General features: G+C 39.9%; 1 protein-coding gene across 6 annotated transcripts in view; it reads left to right on the top strand.

Moving 5' to 3' along the window:
- LOC136866135 (gastrula zinc finger protein XlCGF58.1) overlaps positions 1-21,842 on the top strand; it is a 154,901-nt gene that overhangs the window by 116,942 nt on the left and 16,117 nt on the right. For all 6 annotated transcript variants that reach the window (XM_067142834.2, XM_067142835.2, XM_067142837.2 and 3 more), the window contains one exon: positions 5,910-6,212. In XM_067142834.2, coding sequence (XP_066998935.2) covers positions 5,910-6,212 — 303 coding nt within the window. The remainder of the gene's footprint in view (positions 1-5,909; positions 6,213-21,842) is intronic.

Here is a 21,842-nt window from a genome sequence, read left to right on the forward strand (position 1 = left end):
GCAATTTTTGATATGAAATTACTAGACTTCTGTACCGTTTTACAGAAATTTCTGATCTCACTGCTCTTCGCCACGTTGTCTTCACGATCATTCAACCTCCCTTGAACTACTGCTCTCTGATTTCGACAACACCCGCCACCTCTAATATTAACCAATTAGACAGAGGAACATCCTTCTTTACTGCAATTGTAAGGAGCAGAAATCCCAAGCTCAGAAATCTGTCTACACAGCAAGTATAAATGGCAATAAATATATCACCACAGCACATCAGGGGACAGGCATCTGACCTGAGTTTCCTCCATGGAATCTTAAATGGGCATTACCGCTTGGAACATTTTGTCTCACTCTTCTCTCTCTGTGTTCTTTCCCGCTCCACCAGAGTCAAAGACCTTCTCCACATTATCCACACTCGGCACTCGATACTTCAACGATCTTTTCTAATCCACCTCCCAACTCTCATTAACACTATTAATAGGAGACAAGAGCTTGATATAGCATCAAGTAAAAGGAAATTCCAGGGAGGTGTAAATCTCTTAAGGATAAGTTGATGTGTGAAGTGGTTATACCTTCATCTTGACCCGCAACAACTTGGCCATGAAGATGGACATTCACATGGTTTTTGATTTTGACAGTTGTTATTAGTAGGCTATGCACCTGATCTGGTTATCTTTTGTTATATTGTATTTTATTATGAAAGTTTACATTTGTTAATTAGTCTGTTGACAGTACATGTTAAATGCACTCAGTGTACCTGTATCTTGTGCTTTGTGAATGAATGAATGAATCAGTTGATCAATCAATCAATCAATCAATCAATCAATCAATCAATCAATCAATCAATCAATCAATCATACCTGGCATGGATCTGTAGGTGCTGTTGTCCACTCTGAATTTTCTGTTTGCATCCAAGGTTTGTATAAGTATTGAAAGGTATTGTAGTTACACTTCAACTGACTTGCCAGGCCTAATATTAGAGGAGATTTTCTGTCAGGAATATCTCCCTTAGCCTTTAACAGTTCCCTGCTACATCTGCAAGCCAGCAGCTTCCTATTTAATTTATGTGTCATTTCCTACCAAATGCTTCAACAAGCCTCCTAAGGGTGAACACTTCTGCCCATAGCTGGCGATTCTCCCTCAGTTTGTCACGTTTGGTAACAACGACCCAACCCCAGGCTTGACAGTTGCAGATAGTACTGTCTACTGTTGCTTATGCTAGCGGGATGTACCTGCCCTGATATGTATCTTCATATTATCACCGAGTTTAAATTTAGAAAAACTGTAAGGAATGTACGGATATTCTGTGGATTTTTAAATGATACAGACCCCTATCTGATCTACAGTGAACTAAGTACTGTTCAGCCAAAGGCTCAGAAAGTGAAGTCTACCTGCAGATGGATAAGGGAGGGGAAATATTCAAGATGAAGAAATTAGATATAAGTACATGGCTATGATAAGTGAGGTTTTCCAAATAGGTAGGAAACAGACCAAGGATATTGTACCTGCTCTTGAGGCTAGCTTGAGGAGCATGAGCAGTGCAGTTTTGGACTGGGTACAGAGAGAGGTTTCTTTCCAAAAATATGCATGAATCTTGAATATTTAATTTTCACGACCGCATTGTAATCGAAACAGACTTTCAACGTTTTAGGTCGTGTTACGTACATGTAGTACATGTTGAAGAGATGTTAAGTACAGAACAAAACTGGCCAGCCGGACACCAGTGGGATCCGAACCCACAACCTCCCGATTTCGCGTCGGTTGCTCTACCAATTGAGCTATAGTGGCCTAGGCCATCTTTGTCCTGTTTGAAAGGATCTGAGCTACAGGTCTGGCACTGCTGCTAGCACACTGCAGAGTGCATTTAAGTCGCCCGTTGTGGGGCATGTCGATGAATATTGAATTTTCACGACCGCATTGTAATCGAAACAGACTTTCAACGTTTTAGGTCGTGTTACGTACATGTAGTACGTGTTGAAGAGATGTTAAGGTTGTGGGTTCGGATCCCACTGGTGTCCGGCTGGCCATTTTTGTTCTGTACGTAACATCTCTTCAACACGTATTACATGTACGTAACACGGCCTAAAACGTTGAAAGTCTGTTTCGAATGCATGAATCTTGTTAAGTTCTGGCTTACTTTAACAGTGTTCATGTTACCTTTCCTGCAATGATGTGTACTCCTAGAATCTGTGTGATGCCTTCATAAATCATGGAACCATGTATGCAGATGCCATCACCATTGAACCATATATGCAGATGTCAATCACCATAGAACCACGAAACCAATAATGTGGGTCCCTCACCAGATGTTCTCAAAGACTGGTGACTGTCACTTATATTTCAAAGTTAGGGCTTACAAGTGTGGTGATTATGTATAAGCTATGCAAAAAACACAAGTCTCAAAGTAAACACCAAGTTATGATGAATTAAATTATTTACACTTGGCAAAGTTCAAAGTTAATTCATTACTAAGAGCTAAGAGGAAGAAAATACAAGTTTGTAGATGTTGAAAATAAATGCAAGTCTTTTTATGTGAGACGTTTCTCAACATTAACTCAAAATAAATCAAAGACTAATCATCATTATAAACACTGTTCACACAAAAAACAAAATCAACACAAGTTTGTAGAATTCACATGAGGAGAAAATATTCACAAGATCATAATTGTAATCTGTTCAACTAAATAAACACTTGAAAATTATTTTTTCCATTTAAATACATCAGTTTGTGAGCACTGCCTCGAAGCACAAAGAATTGACTAACACTGACAGTTATTCATAAAGTTGCAAGTTCTCGAGCTCTATCTCAAAATATGGAGAAGATCACAAATTCTGAGCACTGCCTCGAAAATTATCACTGAAAATTACAAGTTTCCCAAAGAACGAAGAAAAATTTATCCTAATATTTTAAGTCTTGGCTTGATTTAAACACACAGAGAAACTGTTATAAGTTGAACACAGGAATAAATTATAAGCTTAGTGTAGAAAATAACCAAGTTCTCAACATGAAGTATTCATGAATTGAAATATCACAAGTGTTGATTTGTAATTTGCAACCGCAGAACGTTTAAGTTGCGCATGATATTTGATGTGACTTAGCGATGTATGTCTGACGTAGTCTAGTAGTGTGCTGACTAGCAAGGCATGACTGTAGATTGTTGACTGGATATCTGGTGAAGTTTTCACTGAGCTTATATAGTTGAGAGACAGAGCGTTTGAGTCACTACTTACGCATTGCATCAACTTACTGAAACCTGTAATAAATACCACCTGACGTAAAGCCCCTAGCAAAAATAAAATAAAATAAAAACCACAATATTGTTACAACCACCATAAAATTAGTGAGTTTTGTAGGCATTATTAAAACTTACACATCGCCGTTGTCCGTTCTTTTGTATCATAGTAATTGGCAGAGATATTAATTGAAATACAATATCAGCTGGGCGTGAGTGACGTGTAACTTGTTCTTCCCAGAAGTAATGCAGCATATGTTATTAGCTCCACGTAGGAATTTATGCAGATGATGTATTCTTAAGCGGTAGAAATACTTCATTATATTTAATGCAAAAGAAATTTTGTACTGGCATTACTGGTACAATATGGAAAGAGAAAAATGGCATATATGAATGGTGTGTTGGAAAGGACAAGGAATGCCTTGGAATTGTATCATAAACAAGTGGGAAAAGATGTTCGTCTTGTGGAATGGTGCAGTGAGAGCAGCTTGTAAATGCAAAGGGAAGGTATATAAAAAGGGACACCAAGCAGTAAATGAGGTAGATGGAGAATACGTAGAAGGAGAGACAAGTAAATTATTTAAGATTCCAAAAGGAAATCATGGGAATACTTTGGAAATAACCTTGAAAGACTGGCCCTGATGGCAGGGAAACCTTTTCTCCATGGAATAAGGAAACTTGGAAAGGGAGGAAAAGGGAAATGGTTAACATTTTAGTATAAATCAGGTGAACACACTGCAGATCTGAGGGAATCACTGAATAGATGGAAGGAAAATTTAAAAAAATATCTCAGTACAGATTACATAGAACTGAGCAAAGTGAGTTCATGTGCTATGGCTGTAGAGCCAAGGTCTACATTTGGCAGACAGAGTGGGTTCAAACCCCACCATCAGCTGTACTGAGAATGTTCTTTTTGTGGTTTCCCACTTTCACTTCCAGGCAAATGCTGGGACAGTTCCTATTAGTCAGTTCTTTTTACCTCCTTACCCAATTTCATTCACCATCATTCATTTCATCTTCATTAGCTCCTCAACTGAGGTTGGTGTCAGGAAGTGCATTGGGCCGTAAAAACATGCCGTGTAATTTCATTTCACCTCATCTCTGACCCCGTATAAGGAAACGGTACTAAGGGGTAGATATACATATGTCTCAATATACCTAGGTAGAAGGATGTTTTGTTATTGACGTATGGTCTCTGGAATTGCCTGATGCAGGTCTTATGAGTTTATGCCTATAGGTGACCTGCACATCTGTGGGGATGAGGCCTTACTTATGATGAATTTGAATGATGAAAACGGTGCACACATCTGGCTTCCAAGACATCAAAATTAACCAGTGAAGGTTAAAATCCCCGACCTGGCCAGGAATCGAATCCGGGGACCCCTTAAACCAAAGGCCAGTGCACTAACCGTTTAGTCATGGAGCCAGACTCTTATAAACTGACGAATAAGAGAATATATTGGGAGAACATAAAAAAAGTTGTATAGTATATATTCTTCAGAATTTAGTAATTGGAGTTTAATTCAATAAATTTGTTGTTTTTTACTTTTCTTTTATATTTTTGAGAGGCTGATAATCACATCACTAAAGAGCTGGCCATGTGATTAAGGCTGCATAGCTGTGAGCTTACATTCACAAGATAACCCTCCTTCCGTGGCACTACAGCCCTGAAGGGCCTTGGCCTACAAAGCGACTGCTGCCCAGCCCGAAGGCCTGCAGATTACGAGGTTTTGTGTGGTCAGCACAACAAATCCTCTCTGCTGTTATTCTTAGCTTTCTAGACTGGGGCTGCTATCTCACCATCAGATAGCTCCTCAGTTCTAATCATGTAGGCTGAGTAGACCTTGAACCAGCTCTCAGATCCAGGTAAAAATCCCTGACCTGACCGGGAATCGAACTCAGAGCCTCCGGGTACGAGGCAGGCACGCTACCCCTACACCACGGGGCCAGCACATTCATAAAATGATGGGCTCAGATCCAATCGTCAACAGCTCTGAAGATGGTTTTCTGTCATTTCCCATTTCCACATCAGGCTGTACCTTAATTAAAGCCATGGCCAGTACCTTTCCAATCCTAGCCCTTTCCCATCCTTGCATTGCCAAAAACCTACGTGATGTGTTAGTGTGATGTGAAACAACTAGTAAAAAACAACAGAAGTGTCTGAGAATTTCTATATAACCTGTCACCTCTCAGGCACATAATGGGTACATCTCTCAGCTTATTAATTTGAGCAGAATTAGGGCAGACAGTTTATTTAATTGGTGATGACCAAATTTATAATGTAATTGTCACTGCTCATGCATTCGTAATAATTTTCTTCATGGTAATACCTATTATAATTGGGGGATTCGGGAATCGATTAGTTCCACTTATACTTGGAGTCCCTGATGTGGCCTTTCCTCGAATAAACCATATAAGCTTCTGATTATTACCTCCTTCATTAACCTTACTACTTAGAAGTAGTTTAGTGGAAAGCGGTGCAGGTACTGGTTGAAAGTGTATGTGTATTTGTTTGTTTGTGTGTTTGTTATCCATATTTTTGCTCTTTTAAGGTATAATAGTACTACTTAAAGGTTTGGGTTGAGTTATTGCACAACATACAACTGTAATGCAGTGATTTTTCATGTTATTATTATATAAAACTCAACTATTTTTTGTAAAATACTTCATTTTTTTTTCCAGATGCACAGTAATGTTCACAAGTTTAAATGTTATGAATGTGGTGCCCAGTTCAAACAGAAGACCGGACTTAACACTCACATGAAACATCAGCACAATGTTGTTAAGTCTTTGCTACCTACACAGCAACGATATCTGTGTCCTGAGTGTGGACGTGAGTTTCGCAAGAAACAGAGTCTCATTGAGCATGAACGAGTACATCTGTCTTTAAATGCTGAAGAGCGACGACCACATGCTTGTCACCTATGCCCTAAGAGATTTGTGCAAAAGAGTAAATTGAATGCTCATATTCGGACACATGTACAGGTGAAGAGATTCATTTTAACTACTGTCTGACTGTTCCTCTATCTATCTATCCATCTACCTACCTACCTACCTACCTACCTATCTATCTATCTATCTATCTATCTATCTATCTATCTATCTTTGTTTTTTTGCTTGGCATAGTTAAGGCTGTAAAACCTTCTCTTAGACTAAACCACTATAACATAACACTGATACTATTAATTTCATACTGGGTTGAATTCCATATGTTTGCATTCTTCAAAATAATGTGGAAAGTGGAACTTTATGATACTGTCATTACTTACCGCCCTCAGTTTCTTTTTCTTTCTTGATTCGTTTACCGTTTAGGGTTGGATTTTCCTTTGGACTCAGCAAGGGATCCCACCTCTACCGCCTCAAGGCCAGTGTCCTGGAGTGTGAACCATTTGGTCGGGGGCATACTACTGGGGAGGAGGACCAGTACCTTGCCCAGGCGACCTCGCCTGCTATGATGAACAGGGGCATTGTGGAGGGTGAGAAAATTGGAAGGGATAGACAAGGAAGAGGAAAAGAAGCAGCCATGGCCTTAAGTTAGGTACAATCCCGGAATTTTGCCTGGAGAAGAAGTGGGAAACCATAGAAAACCACTTGAGGATGGCTGAGTTGGAAATCGAAACATACTTGACTCAGGTGACCTTCAGAGGCTGAGAAGATCCCGTTCCAGCCCTCGCACCACTTTTCAAATTTCATGGCAAAGCCAGGAATCGAACCTGGGCCTGCGGAGATGGCAGCTAATTGCACTAACCACTACACCACAGAGTCGGATGGTCTCATCTTCTATCAACATAGAATCATATCATCATAAACCTTTCAGTGCATGTAAAACATTTACTCAGATATACCTGGATACATACCAGATGACTATACTGTGTTATGTGGGTGTAATATTACTGTTTAATTGTTTTATATTATTCATTGTTTTTCAAGAACACAATTGTTCACATTTCTGTTTATATCTTAAATCTAATTTGGTAGGGATCACTTTCCTCACTGCTTCCGTCGATTTATTTAAGATCGTGGAACATCACCTTCTGCATCCGAAACTCTCTCCATGATTATTACATCTATATACTGTCTGAATGGTGGACCCTGAACTGAGCTTAAAAATTGTGAATGATATAGATCAATTCTTTCATGGATGATGAACCTGAACTGAACATAATGATGTCTGAATGGCAGTTCCTAAACTGAGCATAATGTATTCATCTCGAGATTATATAAATAAAAATAGTCATCATTAGTATGAAATAAAATATTATATGTTACATGGGTGGAAGTGTTTTACATAATTCTTTTTAAAATTCCAGCCGTAAATATGTAAACTCATACGCAAAACCTCACTTTTGGCCCTTAAATGTTTGTTGCCAGGAAATGATAAGAAGTTGACCTATCAGTTAATGATAACTATATAGAATTCTTAATGATGATATATTGTTAAGCATAATAATAGTAGAGGGATGATTGCCAAGCAAAGGTGGCTGCAGTTGGAATCCCGGCTAATGCATATAGTTTTTTGAAATGAAAAATCATGTTGTTTTTGTTGGGATTCCATTTAAAACTGGAGATCTATGGCTATATTATGATACCTACAGTTTTGTAAAATCACAAGCTAGCTTGCTTGCATAATAATAGTAATAACTGTAGTAAATTTTTCTTATATTTGTTTTTGAATGACGAGCTTGATATCGGTTCCATAACTCCACTGTTATTGAATTCCTGGTGTGTGCTGCACTTTCTGTAAAAGAGTGAGAATACTATTTAGTAGCGTGTGCTAAAAAGGTTGTTCCTGAAGTGAGAGTAGGTGTTTTGTTGAGGGGTCTCTAAGAACTTGGTAAACCTGGGTGCTATGTGCTGAAGTGTAGATGTACCTAGATTGTTATGGTATTTAAAAAATGATGACACTTCAGAATTTAGTCCCAGTCTGGTTTCTAAGAGTTTATATTTGTCTGAGAGTTTATGTACCTGTTGATAAATATGGTACTAGGGAGCCTAGGAAATGCCTAATGGTCATACTCTCGTAGAAGGGAAAGTCCTCACATGTACCTCCCCATGATAGAGAGGGGGCAACATTTGCAGGAGTGGCAAGTGGCTAATGGATGCAGGGACTGAGATTTTTTAAATTTTATTTTTACATTTTGCTTTATGTCGCACTAACACAGATAGGTCTTATAGTAATGATGGGATGGAAAAGGGCTAGGAGCAGGAAGGAAGCATTTGCCTGGTGAGAAAATGGGAAACCACAGAAAATGGACTGAGAATCTCCCGGGATAAGGAGGTCCTCTTTTACCAAGAGCCAACAGCCTCCTTGGAGGGTGAATGAGTCGGTAAAAGAGAGGGCACCCTCTTGCCCGTGGGATGAGAAATTGTCCTAAAAGGCAGATGAGTTACAGATTGGCCAATGGCATGTGGATGCAGAAAGTAGCAAGGAACTACAGCCTTAAAGATTTGCTGATATCCTCTAGTAACACATAGCTGTGTTCAAAACAAATGTTTCTAGAGTTTCAAGTCCCCGATTTGGGGAGGGGGGGCAGCTTTTGAGCAAGGATGTGGTTGAACAGATTTCAATAAGTGGTTGTATTAAGATAGGTACATGGAATGTACAGACACTGGCACAACTTGGAAAAATGAACACTGAAATCCAGGAAATGGAAAGAAAGGGGATTAAGGTGATCGGTATCAGTGAGATGCAATAGGTGGTATCAGGTTCCTGTAATGTATATGTGCACTGAGTGTATTATTTGGGATTATCCAATGATCAATTCCATTTTGGTGTGGGGTTTATAGTATCTAAATCAGTTGCAGTGTGTGTCACTAATTTTGTGCCAATCTCAGAGACACTCATGTTAGTACAAATAAATGCAGGATCCTACACAAGTGAATATCATCCGGGTGCATGCTCCAACTACAGATGAGAGTAGCTGAACTATATTCCACCAAGCGAGTTGGCCGTGTGGTTAGAAGCGCGCGGCTGTGAGCTTGCATCTGGGAGATAGTGGGTTCGAATCCCACTGTTGGCAGCCCTGATGATGGTTTCCCATGGTTTCCCATTTTCACACCAGGCAAATGCTGGGGCTGTACCTTAATTAAGGCCACGGCTGCTTCCTTCCAACTCCTAGGCTTTTCCTATCCCATCGTCATCATAAGACCTATCTGTGTTGGTGCGTAAAGCCACTAGCAAAGAAGAAAGAACTACAGTTGAACCTGTTTTATACGTAACTCTGTTCTGCATAATTCGTATCTGTACGTGATTTCCTTTCAGTCCCAGCAAAATGTAATTTAAAAGCGCGTTAATTAAACCTTATTTATACGTAACCCGTTCATACGTAATTCGCTGTTATACGTATTAGGTGTCAGTGAAACATAACTGAGTTTTGCGTAATTGTAATGAGCACGTTCTGTTTTAAAAGAAACTACTGTATTTGTGAAGATTCCTCTTTGTCGGCGTAGGCGGAAGTAGAGCGGTCGGATTTCGGTGTTGAAACAGAAGACAAAGAGTTTCGCCGAGTGACGTTGACACTTACTTACTGGCGGCTTAACAAAGGCCAACCGAGCGAGTCCCTTTCCCTCTCTATCTCGCTCCTCCTCTACCTTCGTCGTTTTTGACCTTCAAGTGCCGCCAGAGATTAAGATACATTACAAGCAAAGTGGACAGTTTCGGTGTGGAAACAAAAGAAAATACAGTAAATTTGTTTGAATATCAGAATTTCTTTCGTGGGAACAACGGAGAAGTAAAATGTCCATGTTGCCGGTATCTGGTGTTTACTGCTGAACAGTAGTTTTGTCATTCAGTTGCTTTTGATTAGCCATGGAGAACAGAAAAAAGAAACGTTATACCCTACATGAAAAAGTAAAATTTATACGAGAAGTGGACGCTAATCCACACAAAACCAAAACTGAAATTGCTTCAGGCTTAGAGATTGCTTATACCACGCTATGTACCGTCATCAGTAAAAGAAACGCTATTTTGGTTGAGTTCTTAAAACTGGGTTCAAAATCATCAAAGCGCAGCTGTCACCAAGAAGGAAGGTATGTAGATTTAGAGAAAGCACTTTTCACATGGTTCCAGTAAAAGTGGGCTGAACCTCTCCCAATTAGTGGCAACATGCTGAAGGCAAAAGCGATAGATTTAGCTAAAATTATGAGTGTCGCTGTTGATTTCAAGGCTTCATCAGGATGGTTGCAAGGATTTAAAAATCGTCACGGAATCATAGGGAGAACAATTTGCGGTGACTCAAAAGCAGTGTACGACATCACAGTGCAACACTGGAAAGAAGAGGTTCTGTCGGATATCATAAGCGATGATCAGCCTCCAAACATTTACAATTGTGATGAGACCGACTTGTTCTACAATCTCCTTCCTAATAAAACATTAGCTGATAAAGGTGACTCATGCCATAGAGGTAAGAAAAGTAAAATTCGTGTAACAGTACCTACTTCTCACCACCAATGTAGATGGATCTGGCAAACTTCCTCAACTTGTGATAGGAAAATCGAAGAATCCAAGGTGTTTTAAGGGTGTGAAAACAAAACCTACGGAATGTGAATCCAACAGAAATTCTTGGATGACTATGCTTCTAATGGAACAGTTGTTGAAAAAACTGGACATTAAAATTAAAAAGAAACAGAAGAAGATCCTTCTTCTTATGGATCTCTATCTCAAATCGTTCTGGAGAATGCCCAAGTGGAGTTTTTCAACCTAACTGTACCAATGTTCTACAGTCGCTTGATTTAGGCATCATTGCAAATTTCAAAGTGCATTATAGAAAAATGCTGGTTCAATATTTAATAACACTGAGTGATGCAGGAAATGAACCTCTCTCCATTAATTTGCTACAAGCCATGGGCTTTATTTCGGCTGCCTGGAAGCAGGTGTCATCCTCCACAATCAGCAACTGTTTCCGCAAAGCTGGTGTCTTACTAGAAGAGGCCGCCTCTAATGATGATTATGGGGACGAAGTTTCGTCTGGCAATGAGCTAACGCTACTGGAGGGTGTAGAATTCGATACTTTAGTGCATTTCGATGATAATCTGGCTGTACGTGGAGAACTACCGGATGAAGAGATTATTGCTAATGTATGCCAACAACGCAGTGGTGTTGGACCAGCTACAAGCGATAGTGACAAGTGATGGAGATGGAGATAAAGACTTGAATCTTGAAACACTTGAACTGAGTGAAGTGTTAAGTGCAATCGATGTGTGTAGGTGTTACATCAGTGCGAAAAGTTGTAGTGAAAATGCTTTGAATTCATTACTAAGTTTGCAAAAGGAGGTTTATACTCTTAATGCAAGAAAAGTGAAACAAGCCAACCTATCTGATTTCTTTAAGGCTGGACCAAGTTCAGAATAATATGTTCTGTCTTAATGTGTTTATTATTTGCAAAAATTTACACATATATATGTCTATTCCATTGGTTTTTCAGTAAATATGTGATGTATTGTGTAAGTCTGATTTCTAAGTAATTCTGAGTTACAAGTAGTTTCTTCTCTTCCCCTTGATATACGTATAAGTCAGGTTCAACTGTATATTCCCAGGTTAGGGATGTCTTGAAAAAAATGATCAAAACTTGATCTCACAATTATAATGAGGGATTTCAGTGCCAAAGTTGGTAAAGCTTCTGAAAGTTACTTCATAGACCCATATAGTATTGGTAAAAGAAATGAAAGAGGATAACTGCTTAGTACATTTGTTGGAGAACATGGATTTGTGATAACAAATACATTATTTACTCTCTTATGCAGATGTCTGTATATTTGGAAGTCTCCTGGAGACTCACCCGAACATATTATCAGAAACCAGATTGACTATATCCTGGTAAATCAAAGATAGAGACCATCAACAAAAAAGCATTTTATTTCAACATTAACTTGCATCATTTACTGCACGAAGTATGGTATTGGCGTTTTCTATTTGTTTCCCACTGAGGAGGTGATACATTTGGTCTCCCAGCGCTGCTGATTGGTTGGTATTCAGAATATCTGATTTATTTCATTCTCGTAATCGTCAAGGTCCTCAAAGCCAGAAGTTTGTATCCAGTATTGGAAATTTGTGCCCTCTGTTGCCTCAGTGTTTAATTTATAGGCAATAATCTGGTAAGCATGCTTAATTGCATCTGCTATAGACTCTGTTTCACTGAGGTGCGTCTACAAAATCTTCTGCCAGATTTTCTTTAAATTTTTCCCAGAGCCGCTTAGTGTTTTCAGCAGATCCGAAGCTTAATATTTGCGTAAAAAGGCTTTGCATCACTGGGAATCGTAGATAGGGCATATTTTCATAATCTTTCTACCCATTGCTGATGATCATGGGCTAAACCATGAGTTAAGCAAGCTTGTTTGTGTCTCATATTGGACATCATTTACAGTTCGAAGGACTTCAAAACTTGTTGTGTCTTTCAAGGCGAGATTCCACTGAGGCAACATTAGGGCAACATGGAACGTGCAAGAGTGCTGCACGCTGCAGTCGACTTGCAATTGAGGAAACACAGCACGACATATAGTGTGCAGCGGTGTGGCATGAGACACGTTGCGATCTGTGAACCACTCTCTGGTGCCGCATACCTCAAAAATATGCTTGTCGAGCAGTGTCGCCCGGGATCCGAGAGTGTGTGGATTCATGCTACAATTTCCGTGCAACAAGATGGAATGGGCTATTGAAAACACTGAATTTAATTGAAGATTACCACAATGCTCCGGAACTGTGGAATATAACTTTGAGTGATTATAAAAACAATAGCATGAAGATGGATACGTTGAAACGTTTCTCAGAAGAATATGACTGCAATGACTAGGAACTGAAGAAAATTAAAAAGATGCGTTCAGCTTTCCACCAAGAGCATAAAATAATTCAGAAAATGAAAACTAGTGATGCTTCTCCATTGAGAGGAAAAATGTGCTTCGGGTATAATCTACTTACCTTTCTTCTTGACATGAAACGACTTCAACGTCAGGTGACAATGAGGAATGTGAAGTGAATTGATTTTAAGCCACTGTTTTCCTTTAATAAATAAAATAAGTTAACTGCTTATGAACTTTTGTAAGTAAGATTGTGATTTATTCAATGCCTGCCGGCCTGAGCGGCTCAAACAGTTCAGGCGCTGGCCTTCTGACCCCAACTTGGCAGGTTTGATCCTGGCTCAGTCCGGTGGTATTTGAAGATGCTCACATACGTGAGGCTCGTGTTGGTAGATTTACTGGTACATAATAGTACTCCTGAGAGGCTAAATTCTGGCTCCTTGGCATCTCTGAAAACTATAAAAGTAATCAGTGGGACATAAATCCATTAACATTATTATTATTAATCAATGCCTGGTTTTCTCATTATTAGTACTGGCCATAGTTTGTGCTAGAAATAAATAAATTAGAGATAACAATGAAAATATAATTTAATGACATAGCACTAACTACTATGACAACAATAGTAAACTTAGCAGGTTCGATCCTGGCTCAGTCTGGTGTTATTTGCAGATGCCCACTTTAGTCTCTAATGGTAGATTTACTGGCACATAAAAGAACTTCTGTGGGACTAAATTCTGGAACCTCGCATCTCCAAACATCAAAAAACTAGTAATTGAAAGTAAAGACAATAACATTATTATACAACAACAACAATAATAATCTATGTATCAGTATTGTATGACATTTTCATTCCTATGGATTTCTCGTAAGTACATCATTTAACAACACTACAACAAACGGTTCTGATTTCAAGACTGTTAATACACAACAATTAATCTACTTTTTATTTAGAAATCCATTCGCCGCTACTCGAATTACGCAAAGTCTTCCAACACTGTTTCATCTGTCCGCTTATTGTCATAATTTCCACGAGACATCTTTCATTCTCCTGGTGTACGTTTATTTTATTGAATTTTTTTGCTGTTTTGCTTTACATCGCACCGACACATGGCGACAATGGGACAGGAAAGCCCTAGGAATGGGAAGGAAGCGTCCGTGGCTTTAATTAAGGTACAGCCCCAGCATTTGCCTGGTGTGAAAATGGGAAACCACGGAAAACCATCTTCACGGCTGCCGACAGTGGGATTCGAACGCACTATCTCCCGGATGCGAGCTCACAGCTGCGCCCTCCTAACCGCACAGTCAACTCGTCCGTTGGTGTACGTTTATTAGAAATGTGAACTGTAAGGGGATAAAGTAATCAGAATATGGTTAGGATATTCTACTTAAAACTAGTACATTTTAATTAAAAAGAAAATTAAATTCCAGTGTACAAGAAGGTTCTAAAACTTCCCGTGCCTCTAAGCATACCGATCCTGCCATGGTACATGGCCATCATCTGACAAAGTACTGCATAAACTCATCCCTAATGGCTTTTGCCTCTTGAGAATTCCGACATGGGCTCCATGCCTTTATCAGCTTGGATCTCTCCGTGCCATGCACACTTCCGGGATCTTTCGTGAGATGCTAGGTTCAGACTCTCAAAACAAGTACATCAAGGAAGTATAGCTGTCATCGGTAGCCAAAAGTGAAAAGGTAAGCAACAGTCTAAATTGGTATTGGACTTTGCAATCATTGGTACAACCTTCTCTAACAATAAATTGAAAATTTTTCTGGCTCATCTATGTAAAATTTTTGAAATGCTCTTTGCCGTCAGCCAGCAACTTCTCAGATAATTAATGCTGTACTGTACTTGATTTGACCAAACAAATAATTCTTGCCTCCACCACCGGGGCCATTTTTTCCTACGGCCGTGCTGAATAACAGTGTATGCTGCTGTGTAAATAGTCTGCAAAGACATCCTCCTCGGTCAAAGTCGGATGAGGAACTGTTGCCTTGGTTGCCTTGATGGAATAAAGGCGGGATTCCACTGAGGCAACATTTGGGCGACATGGAGCATGCGACAGTGAAGCATGCTGCAGTCGTCTTTCAGTTGAAGAAACACGGCACAACATGTAGCGTGCGGCTGTGTGGCATGAGACATGTTGCCGTCTGTCGAACACTCTCTGGTGTCGCATGCTTCAAAAATGTGCTTGTTGAACAGTGTCGCCTGGGATCCAACAGTGTGTGGATCGGTGCTGCAATTTCCGTTTGACAAGATGAAGTGGGCTATTGAAAACACTCCAAATTTAATTGGGGATTATCACAATGCTCCGGAATTGCGGAATGTAACATTGAATGATTATAAAAACAGTAGCAAAGAAAGCATACGTTAAAACGGCCCCCCAGAAAAATATGACTGCAGTGTCCACAAACTGAAGAAAATTTAAAAAATGCGTTCAGCTTTCTACCGAGAGCATAAAAGAATTCAGAAAATGAAAACTGGTGTTGCTTCTGCATTGACAGGAAATCTGTGGTTCGCGTATGATCTACTTACCTTTCTTCTTGACATCGATGCTCCAAACGTCAGGTGACAATGAGGAACGTGAGGTGAAATGATTTTATGCTACTGTTTTCCTCTAATAAATGAAATAAGTTAACTGCTTATGAACTTTTGTAAATAAGATTGTGATTTATTCAATGCCTACCGGGCTGAGTGGCTCAGACGGTTGAGGCGCTGGTCTTCTGACCCCAACTTGGCAGGTTCGATCCTGGCTCAGTCCAGTGGTATTGGAAGGTGCTAAAATACGTCAACCTCGTGTCGGTGGCACTTAAGAGAATTCCTGCGGGCCTAAGTTGCGCACCTCGGCGTCTTCTAAAACCGTGAAAGTAGATAGTGGGACGTAAAGTCATTATTATTATTATTATTTTATTATTATTATTCAATGCATGGTTTTATCCGTATTAGTACTGGCAATAGTTTGCACTAGAAGTAAGTAAATTAGAGATAACTATTAAAATAGAATTTAATGGCATCATGGTACTAACTACAACAACAACAATAATAAACTTGGCAAGTTCGCTTCTAACTCAGTCCAGTGGCATTTGAAGGTGTTCTAGTAGACCTACGTCAGTCTCGTGTCGGTAGATTTACTGGCACGTAAAATAACGCCTGCTGCACTAAATTCCGGCACCTTGGCGACTCAGAAAACCGTAAAAGTAGTTAGTGGGACGTGAAGCCAATAACATTACTGTACAATAATAATAATAATATCATGGAACAAGCTTCTTACGAATTAAATTACCCTGAAGACAAAATCAGGCTTTCGGATTCCAGGGTGCCTGACATTTTGAAGCTCGTGAGTGAATCGGAGCACCATAAGAACATTGCTAAATTCAAGAATAAGAGAAAATATTATTTTGGAACATTCAACATCAACTCCCTTATTCAGGTTGGAAAACTGAAACAGTTAACAGCGGAGCTACATAGACTCGATATCTCGATATTGGCCCTCCAGGAAACGCGGTACATGGATGAAGAACCTTTTGAATCAGATGGGTTCAGAATCTTCAAAGGAAAGGCCGGAAGAAAGATCATGAAAAACGTCCCGCAACTGGGAACAGCCTTTGTAGTAAACAAAAAGTTTCTAAACACTATAGTCGACTTCAAGAGTGTAAACTCAAGACTATCACTCATGACGATCAAATCAGCGAATAAGAAATACACGCTGATAAATGCTCATGCATCAATAAATGAGGATAATAAAAAGAATCCCGATATGGTTGAAGAGTTTTGGGACAAACTGGGGGATGAAATACTAAAGATCCCAAAAAATAACATCAAAATTCTCCTGGGGGACTTCAATGCACAAGTGGGGCGGGAAAGGAAGTACATTGAAATAGTTGGAGAATATCCGGCACACAACAGGACGAATAAAAACGGAGAAAGACTGATCAATTTATGCAATATGAACAACTTCAAACTCATGTCTACCCATTTCAAAGCACGCCCCAACAAAAAGAAAACATGGGTATCACCAAACCCCTTGCTAGGCGAATTTCAACTGGACCATGTAGCGATATCCAAGAACAATTACAAGGAAATTCATAATGTCAAAGTTAGAAAAGCGGTTAATGTAACATCAGACCATTATTTATCACAGATTAAGATGAATTTCATACCCGGACGAAAAACACATATCTGTGGCAATAGAGTGCCAAAAATTGACCGTGAATTGCTCATCCACGAAAAGAGGGAAGAATACAGGAAAAAGCTACAGGTGCCAAAAAATTGGAATGAAGTGACAAAAAATCTTCAGGAGCCAGCAGTTGAATTAGCGTCTACGAAACGTCGAAGCAAGCATGCATGGTGGAATACAGAATGTGAAAATGCAATCAAAGAAAGATTTGAGGCATGGAAATCATGGAATGAGAATAAGACTGTGACAAATTTGGAAAAATCACGAGAAATAAGGAAACGAACCCACCAAACACTGAGAAGAGTCAGAAGAGAACACCTTAGGACAGAACTCACAGAAATGGATGAAAACTTCAAGAAAAACAATACCAGATTATTCCATAGGGCCTTTAAAAATAGAATCAAAGGCTATATAGCACCGAGCCTGCATTTCAAGAAAACGGACGGAACTCTTGCCCTCAACAATAAAGATAACTGTGAGATCCTTGCAAAGTACTTTGAAGACCTCCTTAACTGTGAATCACCACGAGAAAAATTGGAGATTGAGAAGGACACAATCCAGAACCCAGATTCTGAACCACCCGATGAGGAAGAAGTAAGGGAAGTAATAAACTCCCTAAAGAACAACAAAGCATCTGGTGAAGATGGAGTAATAGCAGAACTGTGGAAGATAGCCAATGACGCCTTTATCACTGAAGTGACAGAACTGTTCCGGAATATTTGGAGAGATGAGAAAATACCAGAAGACTGGCTAGTGGCATTAATACACCCACTACATAAAAAGGGATCGAAAACAGACGTCAACAACTACCGAGGAATATCACTTTTATCTGTCACGTATAAGATTTTTTCTAAACTCCTATTGAACAGACTGACACCGCAAATTGACCACAAGTTGGGAGAATATCAGGGTGGCTTCAGGAGAGGGCGCTCTTGTCAGGACCATATCCTAAGTCTAAAAATGATAATCAAATATTACAATGCGCGGCCAAAGAACATCTTCATCTCTTTCGTTGATTTTAAAAAAGCATACGATTCAATAGATAGAGACACATTGATGGAAATTTTGAGAGAATATAGTATCGATCAAAAAACACTCAACTTACTTAGGTTAACACTAACAAACACCATATCCAAAGTGAAATTTCGAGGAGAGATCAGCAAACCCTTCCAGATAAAAACAGGTCTGAGACAGGGTGACAGCTTATCCCCAACACTCTTCAACGTGGTTCTAGATAAGGTCATGAAAACACTGTGGAAACATAATGACTCAGGTGCTATAATAGGTAGTAAAAATAAACATGTCAAACCCAAGTGTTTGGCCTTTGCTGATGATTTGGCACTCTTCGCTGAGACAGAACAGGAAGCAATAACACAGATAAATGAACTACAGGAGATAGCCGAGAAAACAGGTTTAAAAATCTCCTTCACGAAAACAGAGATGATGAGCACGGACAGGAATTATGTGAAGAGAACAATGAAGACGAAATATGGCGAAGTGAAGGTCACAAAGCAGTTTAAATACCTGGGAGAAATTATCAGCAGCAACGGGATGGATAAAGCGGCCATGGAAAATAGAAGACTTAAGTTGGAAAGGCTAAACATTGCCACCAAAGCCATTTACAACAAAAAGAATCTCTCCATCAATGCGAAACTAAGACATTATGATGCTGTGGTAAAACCAGTGATTCTGTATGGGGTGGAAACAGCAACACTAACGAACCTGGAAAAACTACTAAAGATTGAAAGGAGAATATTGAGGATGATTTACGGCCCAAGGGTGGTAGAGGGAAACTACAGATTACGCTCAAATAAGGAGATATACAAAATAACATAAGACCTGGAAACAACAATAAGGAAAAGACGGTTGCGATTCTATGGACACATGCTCAGAATGGATCCAACAAGGTTAAATAAACAAATTTTTAATAAAATATACTACTTGAAGAGCCAGGGGGGATATGCCAAGCAGATGAAGGAAGAACTCAAGAGGTTAGGAATTGCAGATGAAGAATGTCGTGATAGAGACCAATTCAGGAAAAGACTTTCCAACATAAAAGTTCTGGTTGAAGAAAAGAAAGAGCGCAGAGGGGGAAGATGGACTGAAGAGAGAAGAGCGCAACATTCTGAAAGAATGAAGGCACTGTGGAGAAAGAGGAAGGAAGAAGGGATGATTAGAAGGAAGTGAAGTGGTATTGGCGTGGTCCTAAGTTTGGCCGGTTCGCAAGAAAGAAAAGAAAGAATAATAATAATAATAATAATAATAATACATTCTACATATTAGTATATTATGGCATTTCCATGCCTATGGATTTCTTGTAAATACGCCGTTTAATAGCATAACAGAAAATGGTTCTCTTTTCTACACTGTTAACACACAACAGTTAATCTACTTTTTATTCGGATATCCTTCGCCGCTACTCTACTTACGCAGTCTTCCAACACTGTTTCATCCTAGTCTTTTTCTTCCTCAATATGTGTAGGGGTAGCGTGCCTGCCTCTGACCCGAAGGCCCCGGGCTCGATTCCCGGCCAGGTCAGGGATTTTTACCTGGACCTGAGGGCTGGTTCGAGGTCCACTCAGCCTACATGATTAGAATTGAGGAACTATCTGACGGTGAGATAGCAGCCCCGGTCTAGAAAGCCAAGAATAACGACCAAGGGGATTCGTCGTGCTAACCACACGACACCGCGTAATCTGCAGGCCTTCGGGCTGAGCAGCGGTCACTTGGTAGGCCAAGGCCCTTCAAGGGCTGTAGTGCCATGGATTTTTGTCTACTTATTGTCATAGTTGCCACGAGTTATCTTTCATTCTCCTAGTATAACTGTATTAGAAATGTGAACTACAGTATAAGGGGCTAAAATAATCAGAATAGGGTTAGGATATTCTGCTTAAAACTAATACATTTTATTTTTTTTAAATATCATTAAATTCCAGTGAACAAGAAGTTTCTGAATCTTACTGTACCTCTAGACATACAGATTCTGTCATTGTACACGACCTTCATCTGACAAAGTACTCCATAAAATCATCACTAATGGCTTTCGCCTCTTGAAAATTACGACGTGGTTTGTTTGCCAAGGGCTCCATGCCTTATTAGCTTGGATCACTCTGCGCCATGCACATTTCTGGGATGATTCATGAGATGATACGTTAAGAAATTCGAAACAAGGAAGTATAGCTGTCACCAACCGGCCAAAGTCGAGTGAGGAGCTGTTGTCTTTGTTGCCTTGATGGAATAACGTTTGTAGTTGGCGACAAGTCACCACAAGTGACGCATGCTACACGCGGCAACACATGTAGCATACCACATCTTTTGTGCCCAACTGACAACAAGCCGCATGCTACAAAGAGCAACATTTGTTGCCAGCTGCATGCTCCATGTCGCCCAAATGTTGCCTCAGTGGAATCCCGCCTTAACGTTTGTAGTTGGTGACACGTCTCCACATCTTTTCTGTCCCACTGACAACAAGCCTCATGCCATAAAGAGCAAAAGTTGTTGCCAGCCGCATGCTACATGTCACCCTTTGCCGCAGGCAGTGGAATCGTACCTTTACACAATAAAGCAACAATCGAAGGTGGTATAGTTCCAGTTGCAGAATGTAATTTACATTGTGAATCGTACCAGTGACTCGCAGCTGGCGAACTCTCTGCTACCAATGACTTGCAGCTGGTAAACTCTCTGTACCCATTCACTCGATCTTCCAATCCATCTAAAATATTCAGGCATCTGCCAGTAATAGTAATATGTTAGGGCTACTGTTACAAAATTTCCATTCAGTCGATTGATCTTGTTGTTTTATGTTTGTATCATGACTGAAGTAAACTTCTAATGTCGAACCTCTTTGACCAGTATCGGCTAAATCTTCCCGAGATTTTTTCTGTGTTTACTATTTGATATCAACCTGGTAGGTGTATGTTCAAGCGTTGAATGCTGTGACTTTTCTTTTGAATTTCAAAGGAAAAATAATTACCAACATGCTTCTGGAGATGTGACACCGTCCTTCCTTTTGTGTGTTCGCTTCATTGTAAATTACTGTTCTTTGTTCTTGAACAACTTTAATTGCTGCGTAGTCATGTCCCTTATACAAGGGCGTTTTTTTTTTTCAACATTCGGAGGGTCATAAATGAAAGACAATTGTACGTATCCAAATGAATTTATTACCAAATGTTAGGTACAAATGTGGTTACTTTTCAACATAATCACCATGAAGGTTGAGGCATTTGTCATACCTGTGGACAAGCTTTTCGATCCCCTCTGCACAGTATGTTGCCGCCAGTGAGTTCCGATAGGCCCGAATGTTGGTTTGAAGATCTTCATCCTCCTGGAACCTCTGCCTTCCCAGCCACTTTTTCAGTCCCGGGAAGAGGTGGAAGTCATTCGGCGCTAAATCGGGACTGTACGGTGGGTGGTCAAAAACGTCCCACCGAAATTCCTCGTGCAGAAGTTGTTGGGTGACACGAGCACTGTGAGGGCGTGCGTTGTCATGAATGAAGAGTATTCCAGATGTCGGCATGCCTATCGTTTGTTCTGTATGGCCCTCCGCAGTCGTCGTAAAGTCTGGCAATAAACAGCTGCATTGATCATAGACCCCCATTCCATGAACTCAACAAGCAACACACCTTTTTGGTCCCAAAAGACT

This window comes from Anabrus simplex, chromosome 3 (genome assembly GCF_040414725.1).
Source record: "Anabrus simplex isolate iqAnaSimp1 chromosome 3, ASM4041472v1, whole genome shotgun sequence".
NCBI classification, from domain to species: Eukaryota; Metazoa; Arthropoda; class Insecta; order Orthoptera; family Tettigoniidae; genus Anabrus; species Anabrus simplex.